This window comes from Aegilops tauschii, chromosome 7 (assembly GCF_002575655.3).
Source record: "Aegilops tauschii subsp. strangulata cultivar AL8/78 chromosome 7, Aet v6.0, whole genome shotgun sequence".
Taxonomy (NCBI): Eukaryota; Viridiplantae; Streptophyta; class Magnoliopsida; order Poales; family Poaceae; genus Aegilops; species Aegilops tauschii.
Window position 1 is genome coordinate 546,287,479 of NC_053041.3, and position 20,206 is coordinate 546,307,684.

At 47.1% G+C, this 20,206-nt stretch overlaps 1 protein-coding gene across 1 annotated transcript; it reads right to left on the bottom strand.

Annotated features, from left to right (window-relative positions):
• Positions 1–6,050: 6,050 nt before the first annotated feature.
• Positions 6,051–7,528, bottom strand: LOC109732234 (probable xyloglucan endotransglucosylase/hydrolase protein 23). Its single transcript, XM_020291430.4, has 3 exons — positions 7,116–7,528; positions 6,808–7,001; positions 6,051–6,707 (listed from the first exon to the last, which is right to left on the bottom strand). The coding sequence occupies exons 1-3, from the start codon at positions 7,374–7,376 to the stop codon at positions 6,299–6,301; spliced, it is 864 nt and encodes a 287-aa protein (XP_020147019.1). The 5' UTR covers positions 7,377–7,528; the 3' UTR covers positions 6,051–6,298.
• Positions 7,529–20,206: the final 12,678 nt, after the last annotated feature.

A 20,206-nucleotide genomic window follows, 5' to 3' on the forward strand; every position in this document is an offset into this window, starting at 1 on the left:
TTCTAAAATACTAGGCCATATTTAATGCACAATTGACCAAATGATTGGATGCCAAAAGTTTTGATCCACCTCTCGTGAAAAAGACAAATTTCCGCCGATTCAGTATGAAGCGGGTCAAATTTGAATTGTAGCTACCTCGTAGTTTGCTCTTTATTTTTTCCAAAAATCATTTCTAGGTATATAAGTATCTATTTAATCATAGAAACACCAAAAAATATCCAAGACTCAACCACTAGCTAGGAATGGTCACTCCCGCCGTTTTGACCGCATTTTGAAACGGCATAAAAAATTCAAAAAAAATCAAAAAATTGGAAAACCTTCGCATTGTTTCATCATATGTGGCCAAGTTACCAGCAAAAATTATAAACTTGTAATACGGCAATTATTTTAAAAAAAAGTGTTCTCAGAAATGAGCTATCATGCGTGAAGATTCATGGCTTTCAAGCCAAATGATCAATCTTATGGCCACATTCATGGCATAGTTTGTTCAAATGATATTATATTGTGCACAAGGGTGCATCTTGGAATTCCAAACAATGTTGCCTAAGGGAGTTTTCATTTTCTTTGCACGGAAAATTCATTTTCCATTTTTTGAGTGCCCGAAATGAGGTTTTTTTGTGAAGGACCTACCATATATTTGTTGCAAAATTGGACCAAATCAATTTTCTAAAATACTAGGCCATATTTAATGCACAATTGACAAAATGGTTGGGTGCCAAAAGTTTTGATCCACCTCTCGTGAAAACGACAAATTCCGCCGATTCAGTAGGAAGCGGGTCAAATTTGAACTGCAGCTGCCTCATAGTTTGATCTTTATTTTTTAAAAAAATGATTTCTAGGTACATAAGTACCTATTTAATCATAAATACATGGTTTGGTGGCGATACGTCGAGGTTTGGACGGTGGCAGAGGGCCCCAACTCTAGAGCGTGTAAACTCGCATGCCCGCCGCGTGGTCACCGTGTGAGCGTGGCGTTGCCATGTGTTCTGGGTGGCCTAGGCATGTCTAGTGGGTTGGACACTCCCCAGGTAGGTGCTAGGAAGAAAATCACAACATAAGATTCTCACGAGGAGACCGATCGATGCTCAAACATGAATAAGCAGCCAAGTGTTTGATTAGCGGTACGGGAAATGCACATGGCTAATGGGCGTGAGTTTTGGCTGAGGATGATCAATTACTAAGAAGACCGTCTTCACAAATTTTCAGCTCAAAAGGAGGAGCCTAGGTGGTACTTGCTTTGCAAAGTACCGCACTAGACATAAATACGAATGTTGAAGCTGGGCTAAAAATAATGAATGGATTGAGCTGGCATTTGGTGGAGGATGGTTATTTGGGCATAGGAAAGCACTGTAGAAAATGGATACCATTTGGACATGCCAAAGTGGTACTTCCTTCACAAAGTGTTTTTCTGAATAGAATAGGAAAATGAATATTTTTGAATTATTTTTGAACTAGGCAAGGTAGATTTTTTACATATTTGACAAAGATATGAGCCAAAAAATTTATGAGATTTTTTTGGGAATTTTGTGAATGACAGAAATATAGGTTGCTTCACAACCTAGGGCAAAAACTGCCACATGGACATGACACATAGGCAAAACTGATGAGGTGGCGCCTAGTCATAGCAACCCACCACAATTTACAAGTTTATGACCATCTATATTGGTCATGATCAGTTAGAAATAAGGCAGCGGACCAGTGCTATCTGCTTTATGACCATTTCGTGTAAGGAAATTACGACCTTTCAGACCAAAATGATCGTTATAGTTTAGGGTTTGGAGCCCCCCGAACAGCTTTCGACCAATTGGTCTGAAATGGTCATAGATCTATGACCAATTCTTCCAGGGTCACTGACAGAAGGTCACTAGTTGACATATTTCTTGTAGTGGGAGCCGGGGTCGTCCTCGTCGTCCGGCTCCGGCTCGCCGGCGCTCCGCCCCATCAGGCCCGAGCCGGAGGAGACGCCACTCGGTCGCCGCACCCGCAGCGGCGCCCTCGTCATCAACAAGGGTGCCCGGCCCTCTCCGCGCTCCCTCCGCCTGGTCCGGCCCTAGCCCGAGCCGGGGCTGCTCCCGGTGAAGCCGGGGCACACGAGCCCGCCCTCAAGTGGGCGAAGGAGGACTACGTCCGGGAGAAGGTGCGCCGCCAGCGCCGGGCGTACGCGGAGCTCCAGGCCCGGCGCCGCGGTCGCGAGGAGGGCGGCGTCATCGTCCTCGACAGTGACGAGGAGGACGAGGCCGGGCCGTCCAGCGCCCCACCGCGCGTCGGCGACCCTGGCCAGGGCTGCAGCAAGGACGGCGGCGGCACAAGCGAGGCGCGCCATGACGACGACGATGGCGACGGCGGCCACTACACCCGCTTCTACAGGCTTCTCGGCATGTAGACGACGACGGCGACGACGGCGGGGGCTAGGCATAGTTTGGTGTAGTTTAGGCGTAGTTTGCATGTTTTCATGTCTTTTGTACAAATTTTAATGAAGTTTCGCCGAGTTCGTGCTAAAATCGTCGAGTTTGCATATATTTGTATGAAATATCGCCGAACCCGGGGCGCCCTGTGGGCCGACGACTGGCAACAAAATTGCCCCCACGCACTAATCTAGCGCTTGCTCGCTCCCAGGCGGCTCTTTTTCGGCGCCCTGGGGAGCCGAACGGCTGGAGATGCTCTCAGCGAGTCTCCGCGCGACGAAGGCCGGGAGTGGCGGTCGCGGGTGGGTCCGAGCTACCGCCATCTGGCATCGTGTGCGAGCTGAGCCGCCCCTTGTTCGTGTCGCCAACTTCTTCAGGATGCGCCCCGCCGTCACCGTTCACCTCGCTCGTGAGCCCAGTCGATGCGTGGCTCACCCTCTCGCTCCTCCCATGCATCGCTGCGTTGCCAGAGCCTCCACACCTGCACTGCCGTGACTGAACAAATCCAGCAACCAGCATGCGTCGCGGCTGCAACCCGCCGCCAGAAGGTGCGCCAACCCCAACTCACGATTTTTATATGTTATATGTATAGGTGGGCAAAAAACATCCTATAGCTGATCTCTATGTCATGGCAAAAAAATTAGGATTTTTTCTATAGTTTACGGCAATTTTGCTTGTATTGATCGGATGGCAAGTTAGGAAATTGTTCTTACAAGAATTTTTTAAGGTGTCATGACAAACATGTTAAGTAGCATAATCAATTTTGTTGTATGGGCAACACTTGCCATTTGGGCACTAAACTTTTTGCCATGATATGCATATAATTTCCCTGATACAAGTAGTTCTTTAAACATTTTGCCATGACCTACATAACTTTTCTTCCATGGAAAATTTTATTGTTTGGATCATGGCACATTTATATTTCATAGCATGGGAAATTTTGTAAATTGGAACGTGGAAAACATATTGTTTGCACCATGTCACTTATATTTTTCAACCATGGCAAAGTTATAATTCGGACCATGGCAATTTTATAAGTTACCCCGTGGAAAATTTCTTTTTTGGCCATGGAAAATTTACTTTTTAAAACCATGGCAAAGTTATTTTCTGGCCATAGAAAAATTAATTTTTGAACCATGGCAAAGTTATATTTTGGCCATGCCATATTAATTGCTCAAACCATGGCATACTTCATACCGTGGTAAATTCACATATTTTTATCATGCAAAATTTATTGTTTCCAACATGGAATATTTATTTTACAACACATGGCAAATTTATTTATTTGGATCATGGCAATTTTTGTAGTTTATACCATTATAAATTTTAAAAATTGAACAATGGCAAATTTATTACTTTAACCATTGCAAACTTATTTTTTTACATCATGGGAAATTTTTCTTCTACATACCAAACCAAAAACCCTGGAAAACTTATATTTTGGGTCATGGCAAATTTGTTTTTAGTACACACCAAACCATGTCAAAATCATATTTTCTGGACCATGGATTTTTTTTTTGCACCATGGCAAAAAATATTGTTCCATCCATGGCTTTTTTGTATTTTAGACCATGGAAAAATTATATTTTTGACATGGCACATTTATTATTTTAACCACGGAAAACTTTTTGTTTAGACCATTTCAAATTTATAACCTCAGCCATGGCAAACTTACTGCTTACACCTACAAGTTTTTACACCGCTATGGAAACTTTTATCGCATACACTATCATAAATTCTTGTTTATTTTCTTTGGAACATGGCAAAAAAATCAATACAACATGGTAAAACAAATTATACACCATGGCACTAATTTGTTTTCTTTTGCAATGGACCATGGAAAATTGGCAATCTCATGTAGGGTTGTCTTCCAAAAACATTGCCTTTTAGTATTTATACACCATGTAAGTTTTCGTAAGTTTGCCATGTTACAATTGTCCAGAATTTTTGTTTTACATTTTTCCCATGTGCTAGAGAATATTTAGAATTATTATTATGGTCATATTGCAATGTTATAATTTTTGATCCATGGAACATGGCAATTTGTGAAAATGAATGAGACTTAGGATGGCAATTCTCTGTAATAGATGCTAAGTGCAACAATTATGATGTGCTTGAAGATGGGATTCACTTACATACGTACATACGATTAGTGGCCAAGATTTTGAACCCCGGTCTACGTGTATAATTATACACCTTTATTTCTAAGCAGAGTGGATGTACAATATTGGGTGTATCTTGTTTAATTAACAGAGTCGTGCAATGAAGTAACCAAGCGCATAAATAGAAGCAGCCGGGCTCCAGAGATTCTTTGGAAGTTGGTGAAGTAATAATGGCTTAAATCAAAAGCTAGGATACTTGTTGGTGACACGCCGCATATATATACACTTGTCTCCAAGCGTGTAATTGTTCAATGGAGCAAATGCAAGAAAGAAAATTCTCTTTGCCGCTATAAAATAAGAGAAGTGGATGAGGGCAAGAATAGACACATTTAGTCACATGAGCCATGCGAAGGTGTGAATTCTTGTAGAAATGGGAGGCATCGGAAGTTCATATTGCCGTCTGTGATAGACTCACTGTGGAAAGTACATAGAAGAGTCGAGCTCTTGTATGGTATTCCAAAATTAGTATGAGTCATCCATTTCCCCAAATCTAATGGCCGGTACTCTTTGATACTTGGGGAAAGGAGTACTGACTCAAAAATTTATCGAGTGCCTTGACCGACATAGAACAGTAATCGCATCATCCCGTTAGTACTTCCTATGAGGATATTCTGGTCTTGTTGTTGCCTCTCAATTATCTACATGGAAGCATTTGGCTCAAAAATATACACCGACTAACAAGAATACTGATCTCTCACGGGTCGGGGCTGCCACCACAAACTAGGTCAAGAGAGGGGCTGAGACGAGTCGAGGCGAGCGAGGGTGTGCCCCGACGGTGGTGAATATCGTCGGTGACGGTGGATCAGATGGCAGGGAGCCATGGACTCCCCCTATACACTATGCAAGATGATTACATTTGTGTACTGACTACGGAGGTATAAAAAGATCATGTTGTGATTAAAAATCTTGATTAAAATGTTTTTTTGAGACATTCTTGATTAAAATAGTGAAGTTTCATATTTATTGTATTGGGCCGTGCTTGGGCAGGTCCGGCCCGAAGGCGGCACGGCGGTCCACTGGGCCTTGCTTGCGCCTTCCCCTATGGCACTGCACGGTTTGCCGTGGCCCAAGCACGATGGGTGTGGATCCGGCTGGCACGGCCCGGCCCGAATCTCAGGATTAGCTGGCGGCGTATTGCAGTCCTTTGCGTCGAGGACCGTCTTGCTCGCGGTGAAAACCGAGCGTGACGAGTTTAGTTACCGCTGGATTAATTAAAAATTCCTGGGTATTTTGGGTGCGAGTGATACATGAATGTCGGCCCTCCTCCGGTCGGCATTGTTTTGTTCCTCGCGTGCAGCATGCACGTGTCCTTCCTCGGTTAGAATAATCTAAAGCCAGATAAACTTCCCCTTCCCTTCCCAATGGTCCAGATCCACAGGGTGTCCATGTCCAAGCCCACTTTGGCCACCTTCTTCTAGCTCTGTGCCTCCTCATCCCCGCACACAGTACACATGAGGAAAAGAACACATCAATCACGTCTGGATTTTCAAGGCTAAAAGGAACTAGCTAATTATAGAACTTGCATAAGTACATGGAACGACCCGTGTGACAACGAAACAAATGAAAGAATGCGATATGCATACTACGGTACTACATTTACACCATCCGACAGAGCTCTGATGCGCGCACTTCCTTCCTTCCTTCGTTCTCACGGATCGAAAGCCGAAACAAAACACATCTCAGATGACGGGTTCATGCGTTGTTGTTCTTGTAAGCTGCGGGAGGATCTCATCAGCGGAGCTTGCACTCGGCAGGCACGCCCTGCGCCACCCGCTTGGGGTCGGTGCAGTAGTTGTAGATCATGAACTTCCTCTGCACCCACCGCATGCGGCGGTAGCCCATGCCGCTGAGCTCCTGGTTCCACCAGCTGCCGCTGCCGCCGGCCGCAGAGGCCTCCATTGTGCCGGCGGGGCAGCGCTGCGCGCCGCCCGACATGACGCAGGCGTCGGCGTTGAAGTTGCGGAAGGAGGCGACGAACGGCGCCTTGCTCCAGTCGGTCTTGACCCGGCCGCCCTGCGTGGCCCAGTCGTCGGCGTTCCACAGGCTCGCGTACAGCCGCATCGGCTGGCTCTTGGGGAACGACACGCCGCGCGCCTCGTGGTTCTTGAAGTCCCTGATCGCCGTGCCGTCCACCGCGAATCTGCAAACCCGTGACCCAAAGGCCTTCACGTCAGCGACAGGCTCAAAACAACATGCGCATGCGGCTCTGTCTCCAGATTGAGCAGAAGAAAAGAACTTACATGACGTGCTGCGGGTTCCAGATGATGGAGTAGGTGTGGAAGGCCTTGGTGGGGTCGAACCAGAGGCGGAACTGCTGCTCCCGCTGCCCCTGCCCTTTCGCGAACACGTTGGTGTGCAGCGTGTAGGGCTCGCCGGTGACGTTGCCCAGGAACTCGAAGTCGATCTCGTCGTGCGCCGTCCCCTGCGACGACAGCTGCATATTCGCACACACACAAAGAACCATCAGCTTCCATCACATACATACGGAAATGGCAACGACCGATGAACCGCGACCGACGGAGAATGTGCCACTACTGAAGATGCTTACGTAGAAGGTGGTGACGGTGCCGGCGGAGTTGCCGGGGACGAGCTTGATCTGCATGTCGATCTTGCCGAAGAGGTACTCGGTCTTGGACTGGAAGCCGGAGCCGGAGGTCTTGTCGAGCGTGAGGTCGAGCCCGCGGCCGCCGTCGACGACCTTGCCGCGGCCGTCCCCCCAGGTCATCTCGGAGTCCTGGAAGAAGTTGCCGCCCCGCGCCACCGCCACGAGGCACGCCATGGCCAGAATGCCTATCGCCACCGTCGTCATCGCGCACGTCGCACTATCGATCTTTCTTTCTCGCTACCGGTAGCTGCTACTGAGTGAAGTGTGGGTAGCTGAGCTGAGCTCGGACACTGAGCTTGGAGGAGCTGGATGGATTGGGGTGGCTATTGCTGGTTGGGTTGGTTTGTTGATGGATTGATCGGGCAGTATGGTGGTGGTATTTATACGGCCGGGGGAGGGAGGCTGGTTTGGATTTGGACAGGCTGTGGCGAGGCAGTGAGTGAGTGGCATCCAACGGGCAAGTGCGATGCCGGCTGGCGCGTCTGCGGTTTACGGAGGGAGTAAATGCCGTGGTGCCGTGGAGCGGGTGGTTTCGGGGCTCGGGGGCGCGCGGCAGCTGGAGGCACCCTGGATCCAGCCCCCGGGGCGTACGTACGTGGGGCCGCGCGGGCGACTTTACTTGACCGCGTCCATCCCAATATCCCATCTCATCCCATCCGCGCCGCGGCGTCCGCGAAAGGGGGCGGGCGACGTGACGTCGTGCCGGGGCCGGGGTCGGGGTAGATGGGCGGACGAGCACCCGGGTAGATGGGCGTGGGGGAGCGCGCAGCTTTTGCGAGGGGGGCGCTTTTGCCCGCCACTCCTCCGGCACGGGCCGTGTGGGCAGTGGTATTCGCTCAGCTTTACAGTTCATCATCGCCTTCTAGATCGGCAGCTGCGGGGTGCGTGATCTGATCCCGCCGTGGCATGTGCGGGCAGGTCTGGGATGCGGGGAAGGTTCGCCCTGTTTCCCCCTCGCCGAAGGAAGGGACGCCGGGGCTGGCTGGCCGCCTGGCCCGGCCCTTCTGGCCGACCTCCCGTCCAGGGCAAGGTTTCCGGTGCTTGGCGTGTACTGCAGTGTGGTGTACGTGCAGCTGGTGAGGTTTCATTGGGCTGAATTTTAGCTAGGTAGCAGTAGTACTCCTACTTGTGGTTGAGTGGTCAGTGGGTTTCTTACGGCCATACATACGGTGCATTGTGTTCTGTTTTTGAATTTGAAATGGCCGGAGGCGGCCCCGTAGCGTTTCTGGCTGGGCCGACCCGTCCGTCAAGGCTGATGACGAGTACAGTGTGATCCGCCAGTGCTCCGATGGACAAGCTGTCGTTAGGTGCGGGTACCCTGATTTGGACGCCTCTGCACGACGAGCGGACAGGCTCGCATTTGGACTTGTCTAGGCGGGGGACACGAATTTCAGGTCCTTTAATCCTTTCCTTACCCTACACCCAATGCATGTCTGTCGTATAGCAGCTTGTAATATTATCTTTCAAAGAAATTCCACTCGACCCTAGTGAAGTCGGCACATCATGAAACATCACAGTAGCTAAATAGGCGCATGGCCCCGATTAGCACAGTCCATCACATTTCAATCGGGAGGATGGATGAATGCACATCTCACCAGTGAGGCAGAAGCAGTATACGGAGCCTGATAAACAAAGGCGATACTGCTGCGTGGGGTGGCCATTGCCGAGCAGGCGGGCATGGCGTGCAACGCATTTGCGCGTTGTACTGCGGAACCGGGACTGCGGCCAATGAATCCGAGTAAATTATCCACAGTGGCAGCGGGCGGGAGGGGAGGACACATCGGCATCAATGGCGGGTGGCAGGTGGAGCAGCGGGAGCCAGCTGGGCTCCTCGCTGCTGCTCCAGTCATCAAGTGCGTGCATGCACTGCTGGCGCCGCTAGCACCTGCCCTCCAATCCGATTCGATCCAATCCTGCCGCTGCTGCTGCTGCAGTACAAACATTGCAGCCCGCCCATGCCTACGGCGATCATCACAACCTTCCCAAAAACAGGCTGTCCCTTCGTCCAGGAGCACTGGCGCCAGCCAGGCCGACCGACACGAGTCCGGAGTCGCGAGGAAGGGGACGGTGAGGACTCGAGAGGATGATGGATGGATGAGGAGGAAACATGGCCGGATGGGCCGTGCGTGATGGTGGTGATGGGTAGTACTGAGGTCTGACTAGTCAGTGGCGTTGTTCTTCAGCGCCGAGTGCTCAGTCCCGTCCATGGCGGGCACGTACGCACCTCCGTTTTCATCGCCATGTTACGTTGTTGTCACGTGGTACCGCCAACGAGCCCATGCACGCATGCACGAGGTCGACCGACCCAATCGCTGCCATTTCAAAGTTTAAAAAAAAACAAGACAAAAAATTTGTTATTTCATTAATTAAGAAAGAGTTTTAAACATCGCCCGACAACGGGTGTGGAATACAAAGGTCATCTTTCTCACAGCGTGACAAAACCCAAGTGCTTAGCACCCGCTAACACCCACAAATTGATTTCATCCTTAATGTTGCGCACAATGATCGTTGAGGAGTCATGGTGTTGCGAAGGACTCTTGCATTGCGTTTCTTCCAAAGCTCCCAGGAGATCAACATCAGCATGGAGGACATGGCCTTCCTTGAGTGACCTTTAGCTTGCGAGACACCGATCCACCACTCGTCGACGCTACCCATCGTGCTCCAGTTTCGTAAAGAGTTTACATTTTGGTGCCCAAACTCTCCAGACAGCACCGTACTACGTACATAGACGAAATGGTATGCCCTTTGAATTGTGCTTTGTAGGCCGAGGACGTTGCATGTACCGGTGTATCCGTTGGACACGAAAGGGAAATCACAGCTTTTTCTTGCATGTACTAGTGTATCCGTTGAAGTACCGCGGTGCATTCTGACCACATCAGTACGTGGGCGTTGCCACCGGTCCTACTGGTACGTTGTAGTTGATCAATACGATTCAATGCGTACATCGTTCGTGGACGCTGCCGAGCACGGGAATTCGGTGAGTATTTAAGGTCGTGTATTAATATAGTGCCGAATTCAGTGTTGCGTACGTATGCTACGGCTTCGTTGCTTCGTCGTTGCTGCGCCAACGATCACCACCGGCTAGTTGCTCGTCTATGCCATCTCCAACGCTACCCCAGACGTCGTATTCGTCTGCGAACCAATAAAACCAGTCCGCGAACATTGATACGAGAGCCGGCCATTCAACCGCCTCACCTAAACTTCCGCCTAGGTTCGACCAATTTCAAATCAAATGCATAGCGCTGGATCACATCGCGCGAGCCCAATCACAACTAAAAGAAGCAAATATGTATAATTTTTACATGTCCGATTACAAAAGAATCTCAGTCCGGCAGTCCTTGTCAAAAATTTTTTTGGATCTTTTGCCTTGTCGACTGACTATCCAAGTCTGCACGCTCACTCTGCCACGAGCTCCTCCTCCTCATCCGCCTGCAGCTCAGCCGTCATGCGCTTCAATATCCTATCACGGACGGTTTGCACAATTATCCATGCATCGTCATCCAAATCCTCCATCTTCGAGCTCAACATCTCAGTGTCCTCAGAGTCTTCACTGTAAAATTTTCTCTATTTTGCGGCGTTTCACTCGTGTAACGTACACGGAAAGTACACTCGTGACATTTTCCGGCGGTCACCCCCACCGTCACCGAAACGCCGTCATGGAAAATAATATTTTGACGATACCATTATTTTCGTTGCGTAAGATCGCATTTTAAGGAACGAACCAACAAATGTCACCAATTGTCGTTTTCGTTGACGGCCCAGATTGTCACCTATGATAGCCCAATCTGTCGCCTAAGATCTTTTTGGCGACGATAATCCCGTCAACGGTGATCGGTCCGCTGGTTTGACCGGTCAAAGATTCTGATAGGTGGGACCATCAGTTACTGGCCTGGCTGCTTCCATGTGGGTCCACGTGGGTTTAATCGCAGACAGTCCTGTCGGTTTCATCACCTTCAAACAATGCACTGGTACGATGGCAGTGTTTTTCGGCTGGTGGCAATGAATTATTGTGACAGAATCCTGGTGATGTAGCACAGAGCTCCGCCAATATCTTGAAGAGTCTTCTCAAGAGCAAAAAGTTTCTCTTTGTTGCCTTTGTGCACGACATCATGTTCTTTGCCTAAGATTTTAAGTGCAGTCTTGATAGACTGAATCTGTTGATGAAGCACATCCGTGGAAATATTCAGACCCTCAATTTCATCCAGAATGTGAGGCAGAGTCTTCTTGAGAGTTTCACGTACTTTTCTCGAATACGCACGAGTGTGCGTACTATATATGTATTAAGAAGGAGAGGGGTGAAAGAACCCTCCACAATGTTATTACACGGTATTTACATGTACAATATTACCACCTCCACCCTACTTGCTACTTTCTCAGAGGCTAACTTGGCGTGCTCGCCCGCCGTTCCACCCGGTTGAAGAAGCCGGTAAGATCGCCTTTAAGTAAGCCCGCTTGTTTCCAATTCCGGCCTTCCTCCGCGAAGCGACAAACCACATGGGTCACCAATGGAGAATCACCCTCGAACACAATTGCATTGCGATGCTTCCAAATCTCCCACATGGCTAAAACACGAAAAGCATTGAGCACTCTCTTGTGGGTCTCATTAGTGCTTTGGGTCGCACACCAACCAGCGAGCGTGTCGTTCATCGTGGGCACCCAACATGCCTTGTCCATGGCCTGGAAGATCACAGCCCAGAGCTGCCTGGTAAAGACACATCGGATGAATAGGTGGTCGATGCTTTCCTCCTCATGGTTGCACAGCGGGCAACTATCTTGGTGATCAAGGCCTCTCCTTGCCAGGCGGTCAGAGGTCCAGCATCTATTCTGCAGGGCCAACCACACGAAGAATCGGCAACGTAACGGAGCCCTAGCTTTACATGTGAATTCTGTCGTTTGATCCACCTCCCTTCCCCAAAACTTTGCCGCGTAAGCTGGTCGCGTGGTGTGTATGCCGTTCGTCTCCCAGGATCAAACCACTTCATCCTGCCTCGTCTGATCCAGCGTTATGCCGGCAACCCAAGTCCACAATGTGAGATACTCATGCAAGGTGTTAGAGTTTACCTCAAGGTCCACGTCCCTCGCCCAACCATTATCCTGAAGTGCCCTGGCAACCGAGCAGGTTTTCCTCGTTCTTGGCCGCACGCGGGCATAGATGTTGGGAGCAATATCAGCGACACAGTACCCATGTAGCCATCTATCTTCCCAAAACATGATGCTCTGGCCATTTCCCACAACTGGCCTCGCCGCAGAGTGAACTAGCTGACGCGCAGCATTCGGAACTTGGATTTGGAACTCTGCCCAGGGTTGCTCATTGTCAAACTTTTGCAACCACGACCATCGTGCTTGTATAGCGATGTTTAGCCACTGAAGGTTTGGGATGCCAAGTCCTCCCGCCCACTTTGGCGAGCATACTCTTTCCCAGGCTACGGCGCAGCTTCCACCATGTGCAGTTAAGTCGGCACTCCACAGAAACACATGGAAAATTTTGTTCAAGGCGGTGATTGTTTTATTTGGCAAATCAAGTGCGAGCATTGCGTGTAGTGGCATTGCGCATAGAACCGACTGAATCAACAAGAACCTTCCACTCTTGGGCATCTTGGTTGCCTTCCACTTCGGCAGCGCACCCGCCAACTGATCCACGAGATACGAGAGTTGCACTGCGGACTGCTTTGTGAGGGTGAGGGGCAGCCCCAGATATTTGCACAGGAAGGAGCCGCTAGGGCAGCCAAGGGTCCGCTCCATCATTTCCATCGTTTCGGCCAAGCATCTAATCGGGAATGCTACACTTTTTGCAAGGTTTATCTTAAGCCCCGAGGCTTCTCCAAAGGTCTTCAGTAGCAGCGCACAAGTGCGCAGGTCCAGCTCATTCGGCTTGGTGAAGAAAACCACATCATCAGCGAACATTGATAGCCGATGTTTCATCCCAGATCTTGCTAGAGGAGCAAGCATGCCCCTTGAACTCGCGAGCTCAAACATGTGATGCAATGGCTCCATGATCATGATAAATAGCATAGGAGATATTGGGTCGCCCTGCCTCAGCCCAATTTGATTCGAGATTGGCCTTGCTGGTGTTCCATTCACCATGATTCTAGTGGACGATGTCGAGAGTAATCCACAGATCCAGTCCACCCAGCGAGCGCCAAAGCCCATGGCATTGAGCACTTCCACTAAGAATGGCCATTGCACCGAGTCGAATGCTTTTGAGATATCCAGTTTGAGCATAACTGTCGGCTCCCGAAGGGCATGGAGATGTCGTGCAGTGCACTGAACCAGCATGAAGTTATCATGAATTGATTGTCCCTTGACGAATGCACTTTGGTGATATCCTACAAGGAGTGGTAGCTCAGTGGCAAGTCGAGTAGCCAAGACTTTGTCGAAGATTTTGATCACCCCATGCACCAAACTAACTGGTCTATAGTCCTTCATATCCACGGCTCCATCCTTTTTTGGCAGCAGAGTCACAATTGCTTTGTTCAGCACAGCCAAACCTCTCATGTCCACTTGGTAGAAAGCTCCCAATGCCCGCGTGAAATCCTCACAAATTCTGCTCCAGCACGCGGCATAGAATCGGCCAGTGAATCCATCTGGCCCCGGCGCTTTGTCGAGTGGCATAGATTTCACTATCTTCTCCACCTCCTCCTCGGAGAATTGGTTTCAAGATGAGCCAAGTTTCTTGTTGGTAGACGGGTCAAGTCTAGATCAAGAGTGTGCTCTCTTCCCGGCGCCTCCCCAAACACATTGGAGAAGTAGTCATCAATCTCACTGGCGATTTCCTCCTGCCCAGTGGCTACTCTGTCACCATGCTGAGCCGCAGTCATCATGTTTCTCCTCTGTCTATGACACACACTTTTGTGAAAGAAGTTGGTATTTGCATCTCCCTCGCGGAGAACGAGGATTCTTGACCTCTGCCGTGCGATGGTACGCTCCAGCGAGCACAGACCCAACAACTTTCCTTTTAGCAGCTTTCGAAGTGCACCCTCTTGCTCCGTCAGCGGCCTTGATTCCATCGCCTTGTCCAATGGGAAAATGACCTCCATAGCTATTCCAGTCTGAAGTTTAACGTTCCCTATCCAGCGATCGCTACATTTCTTCAGGCTCTTTGCCGTCGCCCTCAGCTTCGCATCGAGCACAACATAAGGTTTTCCCTCGCTTGAGACTGAGTTCCACGCATCCTGCACCGTTTGCATGAAACCCTCTGCCTTGGTCCAAAATACTTCAAATTTGAACCTCCGTCCCATGCACAAGTCGGCATTCAGGTCCAAAAGCAGCGAACAATGATCAGACACGGCCGTACCCAGCGCGGTGAGTTGACATGTATACAAGTGCATTCTTCACACATTTTAGTTCACAAGACATACGTTCGTATACAACAGGTGATGCAATCTCAATACCAACAACTCTCTTTTCTGAGATGTCGACACTGTCTGTATCTTTAGCTTCCTCATCAAAAGATACACCCCCTTTTTCCTGCGAAACTGCATTCGTCCCACATGCGAATACCCATGCTTTAGAATGGGCAAGCTCTAAATCAGCAGGTTCTAGGCCTTTTTCCTGTAATCTTTGCAAAATCGGAGCTGCATTATCCTTCATAGTTTGATTTCTAAGCTTCCCGTACTCCATCAATTTGCCTGGATACGATTAGAAAGATGAAAGGATCAACAAATATACAACCTTGTGCATGAAGTACAATACAAATAAGTAGAATGCCTTTATTAATGTAAATAGAACTTCTTGTTAATCATGAATCAAAGTATAACCATAATTTCAAATGAGTATGAAAAATGAAGTAAATCAGTGCATCTCTGGCCAATCTCTTGAAATATAGGTCACTTATATGAACCCTTATCACTTATATAGACAAATATTTCAACATTCATAACATAGTTTAGTTCAAACTACATTGCAAACACGGATATAGATAGCATAATTTAGTTCAAACTGCATTGCAGATTACAGAATTAAACTAGTCCGACGAAAGGTCGATCACTTCAGCCTCGGACTCCCTTCTCCCGGATGGCCTGGTCTCGTCAGCATTGTGAACCCCCTTCTGGCACAGCTCAAGTACCCGACGCTCCTCAGCGACGATCTCCGGATGCATCTGGCGGATGTCGGGCATATACTCTTCGTCTGCGTGCGCCACCTCGAGCTGCTCGAACGCCTCCTAGTTCTCCCATACCTCGCATCTGGATACCACTCAGTGGTCGATTTCGACGGGCATTGGCACATTGGTTGTATTGATTGGGCAGTTGAGATTCGCTTTGCAGCCGCATAGTGCCACCGCCTTGATGTCGTACGCCTTGATACGTCTCCAACGTATCTATAATTTTTGATTGCTCCATGCTATTATAGTATCAATCTTGGATACATTTATAAGCAACTTTATATCATTTTTTGGGACTAACCTACTAACTTAGTGCCCAGTGCCAGTTGTTGTTTTTTGCTTGTTTTTGACTTTACAGAATATCAGGACCAAACAAAGTCCAAATGCTACGAAACTTTTTGGAGATATTTTTTCTGGCAATAAGAGACCCTGGAAGCTTCGGGAGGGAACGAGAAGACGGAGTGGCCCACTAGGCACCAGGGGGTGCCATGGGCCTGGGGCACGTGATACGTCTCCAACGTATCTATAATTTTTGATTGTTCCATGCTATTATATTATCTGTTTTGGATGTTTTATATGCATTAATATGCTATTTTATATGATTTTTGGGACTAACCTATTAACCTAGAGCCCAGTGCCAGTTCCTGTTTTTTCCTTGTTTTAGAATTTCGCAGAAAAGGAATACCAAATGGAGTTCAAACAGAATAAAACTTTCGAGATGATTTTTATTGCACCAGAAGACACCCAGGAGGCTTGGAGTGCAAGTCAGAAGAGCGCCCAGGGGGTAGGGCGTGCCCAGGGGGTAGGGCGTGCCCCCGACCTTGTGGGCCCCTCGGTGACCCCCTGACCTAGATCTTCCTCCTATTTATATTCTCATATACCCCAAAGACTTCCAGGGGAGCCACGAAACCACCTTTCCACCGCCGCAACCTTCTGTACCCATGAGATCCCATCTAGGGGCCTTTTCCGGCGTCCTGCCGGAGGGGGATTCGATCACGGAGGGCTTCTACATCAACACCATTACCTCTTCAATGAAGCATGAATAGTTTACCACAGACCTATGGGTCCATAGCTAGTAGCTAGATGGCTTCTTCTCTCTCTTTGATTCGCAATACAAAGTTCTCCTCGATGTTCTTGGAGATCTATTCGATGTAATACTCTTTTGCGGTGTGTTTGCCGAGATCCGATGAATTGTGGGTTTATGATCAGCTTATCTATGAATATTATTTCAATCTTCTCTGAATTCTTATATGCATGATTTTATATCTTTGCAAGTCTCTTCGAACTATTGGTTTGGTTTGGCCAACTATATTGGTTTTTCTTGCAATGGGAGAAGTGCTTAACTTGGGGTTCAATCTTGCGGTGTCCTTTCCCAGTGACAGTAGGGGCAGCAAGGCACATATTGTATTGTTGCCATCGAGGATAAAAAGATGGGGTTTTCATCATATTGCTTGAGTTAATTCCTCTACATCATGTCATCTTGCTTAATGTGTTACTCCGTTCTTTATGAACTTAATACTCTAGATGCATGCTGGATAGCGGTCGATGTGTGGAGTAATAGTAGTAGATGTAGAATCGTTTCGGTCTACTCGACACGGGCGTGATGCCTATATTCATGATCATTGCCTTAGATATCGTCATAACTTTGCGCTTTTCTATCAATTGCTCGGCAGTAATTTGTTCACCCACCGTAATAATTTCTATCTTGAAAGAAGCCTCTAGTGAAACCTATGGCCCCCGAGTCTATTTTCCATCGTATAAGTTTCCGATCTACAATTTTAGTTTCCTATTTACTTAATTTGCAAATATTTTACTTTCCATTCCATAAACCAAAAATACCAAAAATATTACTTTGTCGTTTATCCATCTCTATCAGATCTCACTTTGCAAATAACCGTGAAGGGATTGACAACGCCTTTATCGCGTTGGGTGCAAGTTGGTGTTTGTTTGTGCAGGTATTCAGTGACTTGAGCGTTGTCTCCTACTAGATCGATACCTTGGTTCTCAAAAACTGAGGGAAATACTTACTCTACTTTGCTGCATCACCCTTTCCTCTTCAAGGGAAAAACCAACGCAAGCTCAAGAGGTAGCAGGAAGAATTTCTGGCGCCGTTGCCGGGGAGATCTACGCCAAGCCAAGACATATCAAGTACCCATCATAAACTCTCATCCCCGCATTACATTATTTGCCATTCGCCTCTCGTTTTATTCTCCCCCACTTCTAAAACGATTTTCGAAAAGATTTGCCCTTTTCTTTCGCCCTTCTTCCGTTCGGTCTTTTGTTTGCTTGTGTTACCATGTGCCTTCTTTTTGCTTGCATCTTCGCTTGCTAAAAGTTTATGGATCCTCATCCGCTTGCCAATCTTTTTAAGAGATCCAATTATGATGAACCAATTGCTAGTGAGTTTTGTGCACTAGATTATCTCTATGAAGTTTTGCTTGAAATTCGTGAATCTGAAAATTGTGATGAATTACTTTATGAAGCGATTCACGATAGATCTTTGAATAAAAGGCATGATTGCAATGATGTTATTATAAATTTTATTAATGTCAATTGTGCTAATAATATGCAAAACCCTAAGCTTGGGGATGCTAGTTTTGCTATTGTCAAAGATTGTTGCAAAGATCATGATTGGGGTGATGCTTCTTATGATCTTGAAAATTTATTTAAGCCCCATGATGAATATCAGATTGACAATAATGTTTGCAATAATATTGAAAGTGGGTTTGGAAGAGTGTCAACTTTAGATCCCACATATTTGGAGAATGTTCAATCCTATGAAATTTTTGATAAAAGTAGGTTTGGAGAGGTCATGACTTTAATTAGTGTTAATCCCATTATTTTTGAAGAGTGTCAACTTTGCATGCATGTGGATCGTGTTAAGAATATGTTATGTGATAGCTATATTGTTGAATTGGCTTATGATCCTACATGTAATTATTATGAGAGAGGAAATATGGTTGTATAAATTTTCATGTTACTAAATTACCTCTCTTCATGTTGAGATTGCTATTGTCTCTTTCTTCTTCCTTGCATATGCTAGTTTTTGCTTGCCTTGATAATTTGTTTGCCTATAAGATGCCTATGCATAGGAAGTATGTTAGAATTATATGTGTTTTTCACATGTTTTATGATGCTCTCTTTGTGTTTTAATATCTATCTTTCATGTGAGCATCATCGAAATTATCAATGCCTAGCTAAAAGGCTTTAAAGAAAAGCGCTTGTTGGAAGACAACCCAATATTTTTCCTTGCTGTTTTGCTTTGAATAAATCATCTAGCCTCTGGTTAGATGTGGTTTTGTGTTTTAATTAGTGTTTGTGCCAAGTAAGACCTTTGGGATAGCTTATGGTGATAGTTGATTTAATCTTGCTGAAAAACAGAAACTTTGCGCTTAGTCCCATAATTGTTTAAAATCACATAAGCGTGGTAAAATCCGGATTTTTTTTCAGTCGATTGTGATAACCCACAAGTATAGGGGATCGCAACAGTTTTCGAGGGTAGAGTATTCAACCCAAATTTATAGATTCGACACAAGGGGAGCCAAAGAATATTTGAAGGTATTAGCAGCTGAGTTGTCAATTCAACCACACCTGGAGATTAATTATCTACAACAAGTAATCAGTAGCAAAGTAATATGATAGTTTTGATAATAGCGACAGTAGCAACAGTAACAGTGATAGCAGTATTTTTGTAGGAAGTGGAACAGTGATGATAGCAGTAGTAACTTAGTAGAAACAATATAAGATAAATTCGTAGGCATTGGATCGGTGACTTGTTGGATGATATTCATCATGAGATAGTTATAACCTAGGTCGATACGGCACTAGCTCCAGTTCGTCAATATAATGTAGGTATGTATTCCGTAAATAGTCATACGTGCTTATGGAAAGAACTTGCATGACATCTTTTGTCCTACCCTCCCGTGGCAGCGGGGTCCATATTGGAAACTAAGGGATATTAAGGCCTCCTTTTAATAGAGAATCGGAACAAAGCATTAACACATAGTGAATACATGAACTCCTCAAACTATGGTCATCACCGGGAGTGGTCCCGACTATTGTCGCTCTGGGTTGCCGGATCATAACACGTAGTAGGGGACTATAACTTGCAAGATCGGATCTAAAACATGGATATAATTATGATAACATAAACGGTCCAGATCTGAGTTCATGGCACCCGGGCCCAAAGTGACAATCATTAAGCATAGCAAAGTCATAGCAACATCAATATAAGAACATAGTGGATACTAGGGATCAAGCCCTAACAAAACTAACTCGGTCACATGATGAATCTCATCCAACTCCCCACCGACCAGCGAGCCTACGAAGGAATTACTCACTCCCGATGGGGAGCATCATGGAATTGGCGATGGAGAAGGGTTGGTGATGATGAAGAATGAAGATCCCCCTCTCTGGAGCCCCAAACGGACTCCAGATCTGGCCTCCCTATGAAGAACAAGAGGTGACAGCGGCTCCGTCTCGTGGATCACGATAATTCTTTCTCCCTGATTTTTTCTGGAAAAATAGGATTTTATAGCATTGGTTTCAGGGTCTGCGGGGCCACCAGGTGGGGACAACCCACCTGGGCGCGCCAGGAGAGGGGGGCGCGCCCTGGTGGGTTGTGCCCACCCAGGTGCCCCTCTTCGGTAGGTCTTGGCTCCAGAAATTCTTGTTTATTGTATAAAAATTCCACGCAAAGTTCCGTTCCATTCCGAGAACTTTTGTTTCTGCACAAAAACAACACCATGTAGTTCTGCTGAAAACAGCGTCAGTCCGGGGTTAGTTTCATTCAAATCATGCAAATTGGAGTCCAAAACAAGAGGAAAAACATTAGGAAAAGTAGATACGTTGGAGACGTACCAGATTAATATACAAATTGCCCCTGCTTTCATGATTTTTTCAGAATTTTTTTAGTTACAGAAGTATGCAAACT

Bases quoted from the DNA above. Each gene is read 5' to 3' on its own strand.
- LOC109732234 (XM_020291430.4), bottom strand. From the start codon at position 7,376: ATGACGACGGTGGCGATAGGCATTCTGGCCATGGCGTGCCTCGTGGCG. The intron at 7,002-7,115 runs GTAAGCATCTTC...GCGAATATGCAG, and splicing joins GCACCGTCACCACCTTCTAC to CTGTCGTCGCAGGGGACGGC. The intron at 6,708-6,807 runs GTAAGTTCTTTT...ACGGGTTTGCAG, and splicing joins TGGAACCCGCAGCACGTCAT to ATTCGCGGTGGACGGCACGG.